The sequence below is a fragment of the Onychomys torridus genome, chromosome X, assembly GCF_903995425.1.
Source record: "Onychomys torridus chromosome X, mOncTor1.1, whole genome shotgun sequence".
NCBI lineage: Eukaryota > Metazoa > Chordata > Mammalia > Rodentia > Cricetidae > Onychomys > Onychomys torridus.
Genome location: NC_050466.1, coordinates 63,022,975 through 63,035,785, shown reverse-complemented (window position 1 = coordinate 63,035,785; position 12,811 = coordinate 63,022,975). Strand labels below are relative to the sequence as shown.

Here is a 12,811-nt window from a genome sequence, read left to right as displayed (position 1 = left end):
AAGCAATCATTGGTCTGAAATTGCAGTATAACACTTGAAAGTATATAATAAAGTCTTCCCTATCCTTCAAGAATTTCCTTCATGATTTGGGCTCTTACTTAATTATTAAACTTTCTTAAAAGGCTTGTCAAAACTACTATCCCTTAACCCAGACATTGTAGTACATACCTGTAATCCCACGAGTATTCAGAATGCTAAAGGATAAAGATTTTGAGTTCAAGGCTAGCCTGGGCTGTATAGTAACACTGTCTCAAGATAAAATAAAATGATAAATCAAGCGAGATACCGCACACCTGGAATCCCAGCATTTGGGAAGTTGGGGGAGGAGGATTACTACAAGTTGGAGATCAAACTTGGGTCCACAGCAAGATCTTGTCTCAAACACAAACTAGCTACTTCATCCAGGAAGTCTTCAGTGAAGTTAGTGTCCCGCCAATATGCTCCCTTAGAACTTCAAATTTATCCCAATCATAATACACCTTTTCTCAATTACTTTTTGTTCCTTATGGTTCCCACCTCCATATCTGTGCTAGGAACTGATCCCAGGGTTTTATGTCTTTTTTATCAATTAAATTTCCCACTAAACTCTGTCAGGGCAATAATTTCCTCTTAGTCATACTATGTTGCCAAGTTTTAGCATATTATCTCATATATAACTGGTATTTAATAGGTATGAAATGAATGAACTCTATAGTTCATCTTTGGATGTTGCTCTAGTTTTTACATGATGCTTATGCCTTCAGTACCAGAGACCAAATAAAAAGCTTACTAAGTGAATAAATTAGTGGAAAGATTCATTTTTTGCACATGATCAGTTAGAATGTTAAAAGTATTGACCCTGAAATCCCACTACTTAAGAGGATGAGGCTGGAAGATCACAAGTTTAAGGCATGTCTGGGTTCTGGAGTGAGTCTAATGTCTCAAACATTAAAAAAGGAAACAAAGGAGTGAGGCTATAGCTCAGCGGCAGAATGTCTGCCTAGCATGTGGGAGGCTCTAGGTTCAATCCCTAGCATTGTAAAACAAAGTCTTGAGCCAAACTAACCACTTGGAAGGGAAAAGTAAACTGATAAGGCATTCTAGTAATGCTGTTGTCTGTCAGACAATGTTGACCTGGACCAAACCTGAGCATTTAGCTTTGCTTATATCATAATGTACAGAGGAACTGATGAGGAAGAAAGGTTATAGCAAAATGCCAACTGAGAAGTGAATAAGATTTTTTCATTAAAGCAAAACTTTTGGTTTCTTTAGGGTTGATGGAGAATAATAATAATTTGGCTAAAGGAAGACAAAAATATCAGGTATGTCTAGCTTTAAAAATTTCCAACAGGATACAGTTGAGCAAACTGTTCTGCAAAATTCAAATTTTGTTTCCCTTAAAGCATAATAATGAAATCAACATAAGTTAAAGTATGACCACTAGCTAACTCTACATAAGCTTTGGATATCAGGGTTCACACCAATATGACTCAACCCATAGTTTCTGCCAATGAGCCGGAGTGAATCATTGCACTGGACAGGGATTCAGTGAGCTGTTGTTGAACTGACTGAGAACAAAATATTGCAGTGAGAATCAGAGCCCATCACAGAAATCCTACCATGATCTGAAGTGATCTCTTAGCTCCTAGCCGTGTGCCTGCTACAACCCTGAGTAGAAAACCTTTGTATTTGATGCCACAATAATATTCATTCATACTGTAAGCATTGTTTATATTCATTATCCAGCTTGTGGAAACTTACCCCTTTAAAAGTTAAAATAGTTTGTGAGTTACTTTAACCTTCTTAGTTGGGAGTTTGGAAAATGTGTCATTTGTTCATTTGCTTAACAGACTATATGCCACACAACCTAAAACTTTCTTTGTCACACAGGCTCATTGATCTAAACATCCCCTCAGTTGCTTCTGCAAAGTCTAACATACTTCCCAATATTACTCAGTTCATGGTAATATTGTTTTTATAATTACACACCTCCTCTTATGTAGCTGGAGTTTTCTCCAGTCCTGCCTGGCCCACAAATCTCTCTCACCTGCCAGTCCCGCAGCTGCTCAGACCCAACCAAGTAAACACACAGAGACTTATATTACTTATAAACTGTATGGCCGTGGCAGGCTTCTTGTCATCTAATTCTTATATCTTAAATTAACCCATTTCTATTAATCTATAAGTTGACATGTGGCTCACGGCTTACTGGTATCTTAACATTTTCTCTTGGCAGCTGCTGGCAGCGTCTCTCTCTGCCTCAGCCTTCCACTTCCCAGAATTCTCTTCTCTGCTTGTCCCGCCTATACTTCCTGCCTGGCTACTGGCCAATCAGCATTTTATTTATACAGAGTGATATCCACAGCACTCTTACCATAAAGAAGCATGTTCACTTTGTGTTGCTGCCATTGTATCTGACTTATGCCTCATCTCTTCCTACTGACCAATTGTATGTGGGGTGAGTAGCAAGATAGGCAAATTTATGTGGACCTTGTGTTAGAAAATGTTTCTGTGATATATGATTAATGATCTTTGTGTTAAGGCCTATGGCCTGTCCTATGAATAGTCAAACGGATTCATGACTATTTCAAGAGGTCAAGAGATTAGGTTTGAACCAAGTCCTCCATTTGAAACCATATGAGTGACAGCAAAGAAAGGAATGCAGTTGTAAGTTTGACAGCCTGAGAGGTAAGGTATCCTTTTCCGCATGTGGAGAAACAGTTTCTAGAACAGTTTGTATTCTTGGTATGACCACCCTCATGCAAAGTGTTACCATTCTGCATTTAAATTACAGACCAAAATGAGACAGAAAAGACCCAAACGTTAACTTTTGGAAATCAGAGAGTGCTTCTTTGCATGTGTCTTTTGTCCTGGCTCTTCACTTCACTGTCTTTATCTTAGGTACTCAGTTGTCATAGGCTGAGGGCTTATACCATCATCATAAGATCTTCCTGCCATTTCTTCTCTCAGATACCATTAAACCACATCTTCTCAGACATTTTTCCCCAATACGATAAAAAAAACTTTATACAATTAGTACAAATGCCTTTCAAATAATAATATGAGGCTCGGCACATGTCTCTAATCTCAGCACTCAGTGGCAGAGGCAGGATCTCTATGAGTTCAAAGGCAGCCTGGTCTACAGAGTGAGTTACAAACCAACCAATGCAACATAGTGAGACCCTGTCTCAAAACAGTAATAATAAAATAATAATAAGCTGAGCATGGTTATTCAGATCTGTAATCTCAGCATTCAAAGTAGAATCATCCTGATTTTTAGGGAAGCCTGGGTCATTGAAGGCAGCCTGTGTTACAAAGCAAGATCCTGTCTCAAAAACTGAAACTAAACACACACACACACACACACACACACACACACACACACACACACACACATGAATGTAAGGTTTCAGCACTTTTTCTTGTGCCATTGTTAGAAATACTAATGATATTAGTGCTGATCTCCCTTGCCCTCACTGCCTTATACAGTTAATCCTGACTTCCTTTTAAAAGTTTTAAAAGGTTATTATTTCTTTTTAAAAATTTTCTTCCTTTTAAAAGGTTATTATTGTATATGTTTCAGATATATAACATGATGTTACAGGCTACATACAAAGACTAAAAAAGGAACCACAGTGAAGGAAATCAACATACCTATCATCTCACATAGCTACACATTTTTTTTTGGCACTCACCACTAAAATTAACTCATTTACCATGAATATCAGACAGAGTAAGTAACTAAGCACAGTAGGTTCACATCTTGGTGAGCATAAAACCAAAACAAGTGTGACCAAGAAATGCACGCGAGGGAAGTTTGCTTCCTGTGGTAGGTAAGGGAACAGCAGACATCCTCTTCCCGTGAAACCTCCTCTTCCAGTGAAAGCAGCATAGGGGTTTTACATGGGAAATCTCTGTAAGGGTGTGGGCATGTTCCTGGAACACTCACTCAGGAAGTACATTTCTCAGCATGTTCAGTTTAAGAAGAAAAGACAGTGGACACATTTTTGAGCATGCTCAGCTCAGGGTCATGAAGCACACATTTCAAAGGTTAAAATGGTATGCATCTTCTCAGGCATTTTCCCCAATACAGTAAAAAAAAAAACCACACACACACACACACACACACACAAAACCCACAAAAAACCCTTTATTCAATTAGTACAAATGCCTTAGCTTGTCTTATAAAGATGGCAGAAAGGAAAGCATCTGGGCATGCTTACTTCCCACATACGGTTTTAGCTGCAGAAGGAAAAGGGCACTTGGAAAATGCATTAATACAGGAGTTTGTTCCTAGAAGCACCTCCCTCGTATCTCAGCAGCCAATAAATACAATTTGATTAATATAGTCCTCATGTTGGACATAGATCTCTTTGCAGTTTCTTCAAAGGAAAACCTTGTCATCGTCAATGGTTCTTCCCTCCACTCTCCATTAAATCAAGCAAGTGATGTAGTTCCAGGCCCAATCTGCATTTTACCTTCTCACCTTGAGCTTGGCAAAATTCCAACCCAGGGCTCTTATATATCACTCCAAAATGTCCCCCAATTCACGCTTCCTTCTCTGTTTCTTCAGAGCCTCTAATCTCCATTTCCTGAATAATGTCACTGAAGAACTCTTGAGATGTTTCTTGCTTCCATGTGAATGCTATATTTTCACCTTGAGTTCCTTTTATGCTTCTTACCGCCCACCGCCTCCTGTTCAGTCTTTACATTAGCACCTTCCAGTTTTATATGTTCCATGTCACTTTGCCAGTGCAATTAAAGAATGGTGTCAGAATACTCTGTTCTGACCTCTCTACTCCAGGACTCAGTGTCTGATCATACCCCAATTCCTTCAGCTCCCCCTTGAAAACATTTCTTTTCTAAATGCCTTGGAATTTAGAGACCACTTTCCCTATTTAACTTGTTCAACCAGTTTCTTTTTATGTATTTTCTAAAGTCTCTAGGTAGACTTGCCAGATAGTTTTGGTTATTGCCACATAGTTTTGGTTATTGGTTTCCATATCCCCATCCTCAGATCTTACTTTTGGACATTTAGTAATGCAGAGAAATATTCCTCATATTGGGCAACCTGAAACTTCCCTTTACCACTCCATCCTTCATCTCCTACACCTTTCCAATCTGGCCAGGGGTATCCCCATATCATAGCAAATAAGTTCCCTCTAATTCACCTCATCCAGAAAGAATTCTCTCCACAATGTGGGCCTCCTTTAAGGATGCTTCTGGACCCCTGACTCCAGCATCACTCTGGAAGAAAAGAACCCATTTCCTGCAAGGATAAACACTTTGGGGTCAGGGTAGGGGAAGGTCTAACACTTTGCATGCCTCCTTTCAAACCCAGGACCTTTGACTAAATCTCTTGCTCAGCTCCTAAGCTCCTCCACTCTAGCTAGGTCTATGGGGCCAACTATACAACACATATTGTTTGCCTGGTACTTGCCCTCCTTGTTGCTCATATTCTTTTACTCATCCTTGTAGCTTGCCTTCTGATTCTACCTCAGACCTTATATCACCTGGGAATATTGTTCCTTCAATTTCCCACCCATGCTGCTTCCTAAGGCCCTTCTAGCTACTCCCTGAACCTAGTGAGCATTCTAATCCTTCAATACTCCCATTCCTCCCACACTGGCCTCTTCCTTTCTTCCCTAGCCATGCTGATATCCAGAAGTTGCCTTTACTAATTCCCTCAGTTTCCTACCAGTAAGCCTTTGTCTGAAATTCCTATACCACCAACTGCCTAGGGAGCTTCCAACTTCCTATGAACACCCTCCTTGCTTAGGCTGCTGCAAGTCTCATCCAAATCTGTTCCAAAGTGCCAGATCCATTGACCTACTTCTAGTTTGGCCTATCTCATTTTCTTCCAAGTTGCCATTATGGATGAATAAAACAAAAGATTGCACTTCTGTTATAATATAGTTCTTTAAAAATGCTGCTGGGTGAGCCAGGCATGGTGGCACATGCCTTTCATCCCAGCACTCAGGAGGCAAAGGCAGGCAGATCTCTGGGAGTTCAAGGCCAGCCTGGTCTACAAAGAGAGTCCAAGGACAGCTAGGGTTCTTACATAAAGAAACCCTGTCTTTAAAAAATCAATAAAATTGCTAGTGTGTGTGTGTGAGAGAGAGAGAGACAGACAGACAGACAGAGACAGAGAGAGAACATGAACTTGAAGTTGAGTTGGTAGGGACATGGGGAAGATCTAGGAGAAGTTAGGAGAAGGGAAAGAATATTATCAGAATATATTATATCAAAATTTTAAATAAAAATATAATAAATAAGTATTAAAAAATAAAAATGCTCTTGGATTATTCCATTATTTTATCCATAAGATAATGTATGGAATAGAAGCCCAAGATAATATGGAAGCTAAAAAACTAATTGTGGTTAATCTTGCTAGTCACGAGGATAACAAAGGTGAACAATAAATGCAGCAAACAGAAAGAGACATTTAGAAGAGCAGTGTTAAAAGCTAGCCCTGGAGTCCCAGGAACAATTTTCTAGATGTCATCATCCTAGAAGCAAACATTCAGGAGAGAAGAGTAAATGGAGTCAAAGGGATCCAGATCTACTCCATGCCAGCCACACTATGTGGCTGTGTGGCAAAGATGACACACCAGCAGAGTCGCTGAACTCAGAGCTGATGAATTGAGGGAGAAAAGACAGCAATTGGAAACTTACTAAAGGAATCTCTTTTCACACATAATTAGTGTGCAATCAAAGAGAAGACTCATTATGCAATGTGTTAATTTCCAAGCAAAATAAAGCAGACTGCATTCCTCTTCATCCTATACCACTTCAACCTCTATGGTATAATAAAGGTACACATTCTAACTGATACACAGATAGCCACAATGTTGAACAAGAATCTAATTACATTTTTTAGCAAATCTCTGAGATGTGTGAAAAAATCAAAAGACATGTCTCTACAAGTCTTTGAGCTTCTAAGATTAAAAAAACCTGTTACATTACATTTATATTTGTGTGTATAGGCATGCATACAACAAAACTAACATTGTTATATGCCCTAGGACTGCCCTCACTTACCAAAAGCACAAATAGTTAGGAAAGCAATCATTTACCTTATAGAAGATCAACAAAAGATCATCCAATTTCCCATGCAAATCACCTGGAATACAAATGAAAAAGTCATTATTCAGTAGGCACCAAGATGCAATGCTTACTTTGTTATGGAATTTTAAATCTCAAATACCCCAAGTATTTTCATGGGATTAGGTTTCCACCTTAAGTCGATGCCGCTGATTCAATATGCAGCTTGCTTCCACGGACTCTTTCTTCCCCTCCTCTTGTGTGTAGAGGGTTGGGGGCAGCATCTGGAAATCTGGAACTGTTTGCTCCAGCCATTTATGTAGGGCTTCATTTATTCTGAGCTAAACTCTATACTAAGAATTTTATGTTTACTTTTTTGTTCAATCCTCAACACCCATTCTATGAGATGAGTAGTATTGTCATCATTCTTATATTCCAAAGGAGGCTCATAATAGTTACGAAACTTATCCAGTTACCCAGCCACCAAAATCAGAGCTGGAATTCAAACCCAGCATGCTCTCACCTCAAAATTAAAACTCAGAGTGATTTCTGCTGTATTGCCTACATCTGAATGCTCAGGAGAGCAGCAAAAGTACTTATCACAGGGAGCATTAACTCTCCAAGGACCTACCATAGACCCTAGGAGATTACAGGCACTCAAAAGTGATATGCATTTAATCTCTAAATCTGTAGCCATCCATTGTTGGATTTTGCTTCATTTTATTTATAACTTTAAAAGTTTAAAAATTATGACTAGATAGTTGAGATTCTCTTGATGAGACAGAGGAAAAAACAAAATCCAACTAAAGCTATTGAATATATGACTCATTAATTAAAAAATGAATGACTATATGAATATTCAACATTTCTATTTGGATAAATAATTTTAAGTAAAATATCTATCTTTCATAATCTTTTCTCAAAATTTGTTTTCAACTTAATTACCATATAATTTAATTTAGGAACATTTTTTCTCAGTTTATTTAAAATCACACAAGACAGAAGACTTGAATTACACTAGAAATAATAAAGTTTAAATCCCACATCACCAGCACTTATTTATAAAATTGTCATAATATTAACAATAAGATAAAGGGTATATTGATGTGTCTGAATACCTAAATGTCAATACCTTTAGATAGTCTCATTCAAAAAGTTAAACAATTAAATGTTTAATATATTTTCCTAATTATTTTGTTCTAATTTGCTTCAGAGTCATTTGCCTTTTGAAAATATCAGTATTTTGGCAGTGGACATGATTCAGTGAGTATAGTGCTTGTTATTCAAGCCTGACAACCTGAGTTTGGATCCCCATCAACCAAGTCAAAAACAAGGTGCAGTGGCACCCACCTGTAACCTCAGTGCTGCAGGAAGCAGAGATAGGCAGAGCCCTGGAGCTCACTGGCCAGCTAATCTTGCCAATTAATGAGCTACAGGTTCAGAGAAATACTCTGACTCAAAAAGTGAAGTAGATAGCAATGGAGAAAGACATCCCTCATCAATCTCTGGTCTCCACATGCGTGCACACATGCACATGTATGTGCGAGCACACATACACAGACACCACCACCACCACCACCACCACACCACCACCACTACCATGACTATATGTACAGAAATTTGAATATGAAGTACTATGATAGCTGGATGCTAAAATATGAAGTTGTTTCAGCCTATAAAAGTTGAGGATCCTTGATTCAAGTCACGGCAGTTGGGAGAAAAAAAAGCTATACAAATATTTTTAGGAAAAATAAGATCAACATACCATGGGAAGGCAGACATAAAGATATTTTAACTGTAAAGAACAACATGAGCACAGAATTGATTATGATTTATAATACAAATTGTAAATTAAACACCCAAACTTCAAGAAGCTAAGGTAGAAGGATCAAGAGTTCAAGACCATCCTATATTACACAGTGAGTTCCGGGACAGCATCAGCAACATAATGAGACACAATCTAAAATAACTTTTTTCTTAAAAATGAAGTGGGGGACAGAAAAACTCATTTATGTTAAGGAAATCTACTGGTTCTGGCATTTTCTTTACCAAAGGTGCTATGCGGAGGAAAAAAATCTGGAAATAAATGCCCCAAATGTAGGGTCCCTTAAATGAATGGACTTGTCCAGTCTACTCAGTCTCCAGTACTTTTCTGATGAAGATAAGTGAAAAATAGACAGACAAGTACAAAGGTAGCACTCTCCTTAGTCTGGAATATAGAAGATCTCATTTTTAATACCAATCCTATCACTGACTAGTTGAGCAAGCTAGGGTACAGGGTACTATGTAGAAATAATGACAATACGTATTTCTCTTTGGGCCTCTATTTCACCCATTTGAACAAGATATAGGGGCTGGGAATATAATTCAGTAACACAGTGCTTGCCTAGCATGTGCAAGGCCCTGGGTTTGATCCCTAACATGGGAAAAAATTAAAAACTTAACTTTTAGTAAAGGAACCAGTACATCTCTGTAAGAGATTTTCAGTTCTCATACTGTGGAATTCTAGGGCCTCCATGTCCTCTAACTCATTTCTTCTTCTAGGGTGCAGTGGCACACATCTGTAACCTCAATTTAGCTAGATCTACAATGGCAACTGAAGGGTTAATGGAAAATGCACAGGAGCAGATCCTAACATCTGGTTTTGACTGTTAAAGTATATTCTGCTAGAAAAGCTAGACTCTGGCTTCAGAGGCTTCACAGGTTGGCATGGTTTACCAAGCCTTATGACCCATAGTTCTTTATTTCCATCAAAAGCAAAGCCTGCTATGGTTTTGAATAAAAGGTCTCTGTGCTTAGGTATATTATTATCTAGAGAGATCTGGTGGCCTGATAAGGTTGAAATTAAACCATTAGGGACTCTTCAAAAACCGGAGTCAGGCCATGCCATGAGACATATACTGCTATATCAAGTCCCTGTCACCACTATGAGATGCTGGGAATGGAGAGGGTTTAATTAGATTGTCAAATCCACTTCTACCTGCCAGCATAAGAGAACGTGGGCTAAAAACTGATTTGGAAAATAACAATCACTGTTTTGTAACCTAAAGCCTTAATTAGAAGTTAGGGAATTGCTGTTCCTTCCATGCACCCCACTCGCAGACAGTGTAAGCATGCTGAGCACCAACTGTGATGAATTTCAATGTGTACTGTTTCTTGAAGCAATATCCTGCCAGGCTGGCCTATAAGATAACAAAATCTCAAATCTTGTTATTTAGAAGAACAAGAAACAGATTTTGGGGACATTCCCACTCCTTTAAAAGCTGCAAAGACCAGTTGGAAAAATCCAAAACAGCAGCCAAGGGCAGAAAAGAATATAATCTCTACCCTGCCTTGGGTGTTTCTCTTCCCAGTAGAAGTGGCATGCACACAGAGGCCCACCTGGAAAAAGCAACATAGGAGGTAGATAATGAGAGCTAGTCAGGGCACAGAAGACTTATTCTACCCATTAGTGGCTTTCCATATTAAAATGCTATCTGCCTTTAGAAAAAGCTACAAGAGTTCTTTAATTTCCCACATAATTAATTCCTGCCAGCTGGTATGCAAAACAAAGACAAGATGGGGAACTGTATTATCATGATAGATAATTCTATATTAACATTTTCCCCTTAACACAATCCAATTTTCATAGTTTTCAAGTTAGGCAAATGATGCAGGACCAAGAGGCTCCTAAATATTAATGTGACAACTCTCCTCTGAAACTTACCACAGATTGTTACCTCTTTGCAGGGAAAGGTTTTGATGTGAGTGAAATTCGGCATTTGCTTCAGGACTTTCTTAGCTTCAAATAGCACCTCTAAGACATAATGAGCATGAAGTGTCTGTGAACGGGAAACAGAGGAAATAGAGATAATGAATGAGGGAGAAAGACATGGACTGTGTAGAAAACGATAAAAATGAAGCATATGAGCACATTTTAGGTCGCTGTATTTCAGGATAATCTTTATTCTCAAATAGATTATTCTAACATAGTGTCTAGTATGTAAAAAGCCCTCAGGAGATAGTTATAATTAAATAAATGAATGGTTCCTAAAACTATTTATAGTCTCATGTTCTTTTTTGACATTATACATTTGTTTAGAATATTTTTGTTTATTTTTGGTTTTTAGATTCCAAGAGGAGAGATGGAGAAAATGAGGGTGAGGTTCACTTGCCCAAAGAAAAGTTTTAGACAAAAGAATAACAATAAGAATCATTTAAGGCTGCACAAGCTGTCCCATCATAGGTAGAAGCAGGGGAAGGGCTGGGACTTGCCTCTACTGGATGTGCCTCCCCATGGGAGGCCTTGCCTGCTTGTGGGGGGCGGGAATAGGGAGTGGGTTGGTGGGGAAGGCTGGGGGGGCGGGAGGAGGGAAGAGGGGAATCTGTGATTGGTGTGTAAAATGAAAAAAAAATTCTTAATAAAAAAATGTAAAAAAAAATAGTGGACATGAGGAAAAGGACAAAAAAAAAGAGAATCATTTAAAAGGGAGGGAAAAAGGAAACAAGGAAGAAAAAGCAAAGCAAAGAGCCTATGGATGAGGTATAGCTTTTCATTTGTTGACATGCCTTGCCTCTTGCGTAGTAGGTGATGCTGAGCACAGAGTCCTCAATGGGCAACCACACAAGCTCCCAAACCTCCGAAGTATAGCTCCAGAATTTGGTGTACAGAATGCTCAAGTCTAACTAGAGAAAATGTTCCAATCTCAAAACACTTGGATTACTTCCTATTTATTACTGCCTTACCCCACTCCTCCAGTTAGAGCACCATTGGGCTCATTGCTTCCTACAGACTTCCTTTCTTCTCCCTTAAGCTTTTAAAAATCCAATGTGTCTTTCTCCTTGGTTTTAAATTATGAATTTTCCAAACACATACTCCACAAGGAAAGATAAAAAACATGTGATTATCACACAGCTTAACTGATGTCAACATAGCTTTAATGGTCAGATAGGGACTGAGAATTGGGATGTTCAATATGGTGTCATTTGCAATATGAGATAACAGAGTACTTGAAATGGGGGCTAGTGAGAATTGAGATGTGCTATAAGAACAAATTTCAGGCAGGGTGGCGGTGGCACATGCACTTGGGAGGCAGAGGCAGGCGGATCTCTGTGAGTTCAAGGCCAGCCTGGTCTACAGAGCAAGTTCCAGGATAGCCAAGGCTACAGAGAGAAACCCTGCCTCAAGCAATAACAACAAAGAACAAAATTCAAGGTAGATTTCAATGACTTGGTATGAAAAAAAACAAGCACAAAACGTCTCAATGATTTTAATATGATTGTATATTAAAATGTTTCATATACTAAGGTGTACTGAGTTAAATATATTGTTAAAATTGATTTTGTCTTTATTTCTCTTTTTTAAATGTGACTACTAGAAAATTCTAAATATATGATTCATATGTTTCTATTAGACCATCATTTCCTGCCAACCTAAACCAATGGACTCCTAAATCTTTTCCCCACAAACATATTCTAAAGCCATTCAATCCACAGCCACATTTTATTACTTTTTACTTTCTATTTATTTATTTAGATTTTTTTCATTTTACATTAAAAACACAGATCCCTCTCTATTCCCTCCTCCCACCCCCCAGACTTCTCCCTCCAACCCAACCCCCATTCACTCATCCGACAATGTAAGGCCTCCCATGGGGAGTCAGCAGAGCCTGGTACATTCAGTTGAGGCAGGTCCAAGCCCCTCCCCTCTGCATCAAGGTTGTGCAAGGTGTCCCATCATAGGCAGTAAGCTCAAAAAGCCAGTTCATACACCAGGGATGGATGCCTGATCCTATTTCCAGGGGGCCCC

At 38.8% G+C, this 12,811-nt stretch overlaps 1 protein-coding gene across 1 annotated transcript in view; it reads right to left on the bottom strand.

The window, feature by feature from the left end:
- The window catches only part of Ppef1 (protein phosphatase with EF-hand domain 1), a 63,922-nt gene that overhangs the window by 34,354 nt on the left and 16,757 nt on the right, over positions 1-12,811 (bottom strand). Inside the window, exons 4-5 of the mRNA XM_036175131.1 lie at positions 10,730-10,844; positions 7,056-7,102 (exon numbers count right to left, since the gene is read on the bottom strand). Of these exons, the coding sequence (XP_036031024.1) occupies positions 7,056-7,102; positions 10,730-10,844 (162 nt within the window). The remainder of the gene's footprint in view (positions 1-7,055; positions 7,103-10,729; positions 10,845-12,811) is intronic.